The sequence below is a fragment of the Sceloporus occidentalis genome, unplaced genomic scaffold (genome assembly GCF_023333645.1).
Source record: "Sceloporus occidentalis isolate IW3139 unplaced genomic scaffold, rSceOcc1.0.p SCAF_33, whole genome shotgun sequence".
NCBI lineage: Eukaryota > Metazoa > Chordata > Lepidosauria > Squamata > Phrynosomatidae > Sceloporus > Sceloporus occidentalis.
In genome coordinates, this window is record NW_028317013.1 from 1,710,233 (window position 1) to 1,716,099 (window position 5,867).

Genomic DNA, 5,867 nt, shown 5'->3' on the forward strand with positions numbered 1-5,867 from the left:
TAACGCCACCAATTGCTGCAGTCGTGCAATACATGACGTACTTTAAGAGGTGTTCTGCAGTAGCTGAAGCCTAGCATGTGCAGTAGCTTACTAAGCTTCAAGGGCTTCTTTAGATTTTCCAGTCCTGACAAGTATATACACAGAAGCCTTTTAAGGGCTACCGCTGGCCTCATGTCTGGGCCTCTAGGATTCTTTGACTGAATAGTCACAAAGCTTCCAGGCTCCCCACATGTTGTAATTGAATGTTCTGCGAGTTATCTCCTAATTGGAAATGCAATAATACATCACTTACACGGCTATTGCTTTCCATGCAGAAACGACACACCTAAAAATATATCACCTAGCAGATTATTGCATTATGCAAAGCTCTGCTACTGTCCCAGACAACCCTTGCAATTGAAAAAAAATCAGTCAGACATCAGTCAGCATTTTGGTTATATTTACATAGTTTGTGTTTCCTAAGGTGCAATTTGCTGTTTTTAAGTTCTTCTCTCGAAAGTCTTCATTGCTATGGTTAACTCCTTCTTGAATCTCCATGTAGTCAGATTTACTAAGAGTGGAGGCACTTCTGCTTTTTTGAAGGTCAGGGGAAGACGGGATCTTTGGACAGCTGGTTACTTGCAAATATTGTGCTTGTTCCTCACCCTCCGTCTCTCTGTGATAGAAGTAATTGAAGTTAGATACTATGACAGGGACAGGTAAGGCAATGGTTAAAACGCCTGCAATAGCACACAGGGACCCTACAATCTTGCCACCTATAGTTGTAGGGACCATATCTCCATATCCTACTGTTGTCATGGAAACCACAGCCCACCAGAAGGCATCTGGGATGCTGGGAAACTGAGAATCTCTCTCGTCAGCCTCTGCAAAATACACTGCACTAGAAAAAAGAATAACACCAATGAAAAGAAAAAATATCAATAGGCCTAATTCCCTCATGCTGGCTTTGAGAGTCTGTCCCAAAATCTGGAGGCCTTTTGAATGTCTTGAAAGCTTGAAAATCCTAAACACTCTGACCAACCGGATAACCCTAAGAATAGCTAAAGACATTGCTTGCTGACCCTGTTGCCCATCTTCACTTTTCTCTGCCAGCTCAGTACCTAAAGTAATAAAGTAAGGAATAATCGCAACTATGTCAATGATGTTCATGATATTGGTGAAGAAGCCGGCTTTGCTTGGACAGGCAAAAAAACGAACCAGGAACTCAAAGGAGAACCAGATGATACACAGGGTTTCCACAATGAAGAAAGGGTCTGTAAAAGGATTAGGTAGTTGGTATCCACGCGTGCTGTTGGAGTATGGGTAGTAATTCACTGCCTTCCCATGCATGCCCTCATTTTCATCTCTGAAAACAGGCAAAGTTTCAAGGCAAAAGCTCACAATAGATATTAATATCACCATGACAGAAATAATAGCTATAATCCTGGCAGGTCCAGAGCTTTCAGGATACTCAAACAATAACCACACTTGCTTCTGAAACTCATTATCTGGTAAGGGACGTTCCTCTTCCTTTATAAATCCTTCATCTTCCCGGAAGATCTCCATGGCCTCTTCACCAAGTTCATAGAACCTGATTTCCTCAGAAAAGATATCCAAAGGGACATTGACAGGTCTCCTTAACCTGCCACCAGACTGGTAATAGTACAGGATAGCATCAAAGCTCGGTCTGTTTCGGTCAAAGAAATATTCATTCCTTAGTGGGTCAAAGTATCTCATCCTCTTTTTAGGATCCCCTAGTAACGTTTCAGGGAACTGTGATAAGGTTTTCAGTTGTGTCTCAAACCGCAGCCCAGAAATATTTATAACTACTCTCTCACAACATTCGTGATCTGGGTCAGGGTCATACGTGTCCTGGGGGTGACCTGGTAGAGCTGAAGTTTCATCTGTGGGATCCCCAGTTGCAACTGTCATAGTTAATGACAAAAAATTGCTTTACTTGGCTTTCCTGGTTGGCCGTTGGCAACAGATCGCACTGAAATGTTTAAAAATATGTTCTCAAGATCTTATCGGGGTTCTGTAAATGATAACAGGCATAGAACCTCCACCTGGGAAAGAAGAGATAAATGTTTTAATAAAGAATAATATTTTTTTTAATTCTTTCCATTCTGTCAAACAAAATGCGCTACACAGACACAACGTCCGTCCTTTGCAGAAATAGATATGTTAAGGTTCAACTGCATCTTATATCAATATACTTCCCCTGGTATGCTTGCTACCACGTTTTCTATTCTATAAATACGTAGTATTTCAGGGAACGATCTTGGTGCTGTACAATTTTAACTCAGATTTAATCTCAGGGGTACACTTGGTAATGTAACATCACAAGTACAAAAGGAACAATAAAACATAAGGTTAGACTAAAGAATCTGCTGGTATCAAAATACACATTTAAACTATTTTGCTGTCAAAGGAATAGAAAGTTTCCTATTTGGATCTACATTATACGCCGAGTGTATTTAAATAAGCACAGTGAAGCCCAAAATGGTGTGGTTAATCAAAGTTTATTTCTGTAAGGTGTTTTATTTTGTATGTTTATATCAGTAGTGCATACAGAGACTAGTAAAATTAAAACACACATATACACTAGAGCATATCACCTACAGCACCCTTAACCAATAGAACACCAGGAGGACAGCACAATCTTGGGACCTTGAAAGGGTTAAGGCTCAATGTGTAAACTATCTAAAAATGGTGACACTTGATTTCTTTACATAACATGTACATTATTCAAATCAATAGATGGAAGATCAGCCATAGTAACACATGATAACAATAGCAAACATAAAATATGGTCCATTTAGTTAAGGAAACCTGAGCAAGAAATCTTACCTTGAGAAGCAAAGCTCCAGGTTTCTTGGTAACCAGGCTACTAACAGCTCCAGGGAACGCAATACATAACAGCAGGATTAATGGCATCCTATACAAATATTTGTTCTAAAAAGTCCAAAATGAAATTAGCTGATGCTTAAAATTTGGGGGATTCCTTGGTAATAGAAGATCATTCTTCTCAAGCGAAAGCATAGGATTGATCTGTAAGGCTTCCTCACTTGAAAGCAGATGAGCTTCTGTTTAAAGCATATAATGTGATAGATGGAAGCTGCTATGCTCAGCAAAAAAAGACAGCTCTGGTGTCCTCAGGAGGTGTGACGTTGCCTGGCAAGAAGAAAAAAAAAATAGTAGCAAGGTGTAGCTGGTACATCATGAAACATCTGCAGTGAGTCCCAGTTTTCAGATCCAGGAGTCACAGCCTCCCTCTTGACTATGATGCTTCACTATTCTGCACTGCAACAAAACAAATAGGCAGGACACACATTACAGGCAGAACTGCATAGCTGGAGCAGCATATAACAACAATATGATTTCTATACATTATAGCCACTGTATACTGGAGATCCATTAAATACATCAACTGTATCCAATGCCTTGAAAAGGGAAACAAGGTTTGAAACACAATAACATTCTAAATCAAAATAAATAAAATAAATCGAATAGGTGTTTTGCCTTCATCACAGCCATAGTCTATACAGAGGTCAAACATAGATCCATATGTGTATATGATTACACAAGAAAAGTATCTTCACCTAAAGCACTGCGCACCTTTGCCCTCTGGCAATTAAGGGTTAACTGACACCCCTCCCCCACATGTATAATAAAAGCAGCAGAAGGGTTCAGATTAGGGTTTTTTATCAGGTTTATTTTCTGGGGGGAAAATGGTTATTTCCCCCCTGTCCTTCCAATGAAACAAAGCTCTTGTGTCTCCTGCAAGGGTCACAACCCAGAGAAGAGGCAAATGAAATGTGTATTCAAGTGTATGCATAACAAATGAGCTGCCTTGTATCTATTAGATACCTTTCCTGAAAGAAGAAAGCAGGCTGATATTTGATCCATTGCACAAAAAAAGAATCTTTGCAAATCTGATCTTCTGTACACTGGGTGTTTAAGATGTAAGTTGCTATAAATAATATCAGTGGGGGTAGCACCAAGGCACTGGGGCAGATAAATTACCTATTACAGTTCTCGTTATATTACAGCCTATTGTGTATGCCTTTCAATAGCTGGAGTCACTGTTCTGACGTTGGAAATGGAGGGAGGGGGGATCCCAAGTTCATTCTTTCTCCTCCACCATTAACAGCTGGGGAAGGGGATGCCTACAAAATGCATTCATATACATTGTCGGGATTGCAACGCATCCAGTAATGAATGAGTTAAATTTAAATAAAAAAAAAAACAAAACAGAAAAGACTTGGATATTTCCACATTTAAACAAGGATGGGAGAATTGGATTAGGGCAGGTGTGTGTGTGTGTGGGGGGGGGGGTATATGAATTCCTTATAATGTCAATTTGTCATCAAAATTCTTACCTGATTTCAAATATATCCCAAGATAATTTTAGCTTGTAAATTAAATATTATTTTTAACCTGATTAAGTTTTTTTTCCCCCTATTAAGGGTCACAGTGTGCCAAGAATATACATTATACCCTGTCCATAACCCCCTTTTTTCTATACATCAGAGAGATAGTACATTCCTTCCAGTTCCCTGCAGTGAGGACTGGAATTCCCTTATTTAGAATAGAAGAACCTAGTCTGGTTGCTTACAGATTCCATAAAGAAATAATTTATAACAGTCCCTGGTATTCCTCAATAACAGGCTTAGTAATATATATATATATATATATATATATATATATATATATATATATATATATATATCTATAGATATAGATATATATATATATATATATATACTTTATTTTATTTCTCATAAATACTTAAAATAGGTTGCCTGTCTGGATTTGGTTTTATTTCAATTTACGTTTAAAAAAAGAGGTAAGCTTAAGAAAAAATACAGTGTAAAAACCTGTCTACCACAAAATACGCATATTAATTAAATCTATAAGATAACGTAAACAATAATAGCTTCATTTTAAACCAAAGTCACAATTTAAACATCAATAATTTATAATATACTTACAGTTCAGCAAGCATCATGTATCAAAGGATGTTGCGGTGACCTCTGAACTGAAACAAAAATATCCATGCAAGGACTGTTGTCTATATGTTCATTTGTTTTCACGTGCTTCTTTCCTTGTTTTGCAGGGAAAGGGTTAAAAAGTATCATGCACTAAACAGCTAGAGAGTTATGACCCGTAAACTCAGATTCCATACAAATAAAAAGGTATTTAAATTCTGAAACATGCATAGTACTGGTTATATGGAGCCTATTTCATGTTGAATTATTTCTTTTATATATATATATATATATATATATATATATATATATATATATATATATATATATATATATATATTTATTTCTTATGTTAGTTGCAAATTGTCATGCAATAAGAAAATTGCCACGGTTGAGTTACCCTTTTCATTCGCAATGTGAGGCATTCATTTTTTTTCCCATTTCATGGAAAAACGTCTACTTTCTGGGAGAAGCAGAGGCTTACAATTGGTTCTGCAGTAAGGCATGCAGTGCATACATAAAGACTTTACTGCACTGTAGCAATCCAACTCTACCTGACAACAGTTTGACTAAATTAAACCGCTTTCAGATAAAACTGGCAACATCACAGCTGATGAATTATTTAATAGATATATGATGTTTGACTGTGTATTTGCTTTTATTTGTAGGAAATGTAATATTATTACATTTTCATCAGGTACAATAATATTACTTTCCAATAAAACCCAATACATTTTGTGTGTTTATATCCTTGTATTTCTATCTAAGGTAGAAATTACATATGTTGCGGATAAACATACCACCAACGTGCCACTCGTTTGGAGGGATAGTCTGTCTTGGGGCCTCTAATCTCTTAGTCCAGGTTCCTCACTCTGGCATCATGTGCTGTACATTACA

The 5,867-nt window shown here is 37.3% G+C and overlaps 1 protein-coding gene across 1 annotated transcript; it reads right to left on the bottom strand.

Moving 5' to 3' along the window:
• Positions 1 to 411: 411 nt before the first annotated feature.
• LOC149298317 (potassium voltage-gated channel subfamily A member 2-like) lies at positions 412 to 1,911 on the bottom strand. Its single transcript, XM_089487462.1, has one exon. It carries the CDS (start codon positions 1,909 to 1,911, stop codon positions 412 to 414), a length of 1,500 nt encoding a protein of 499 aa, XP_089343588.1.
• Between the last annotated feature and the right edge of the window lie 3,956 nt (positions 1,912 to 5,867).

What these genes read in the sequence shown, in the direction of transcription:
- LOC149298317 (XM_089487462.1), bottom strand. Translation starts at nt 1,911, where the DNA reads ATGACAGTTGCAACTGGGGATCCCACAGATGAAACTTCAGCTCTACCA.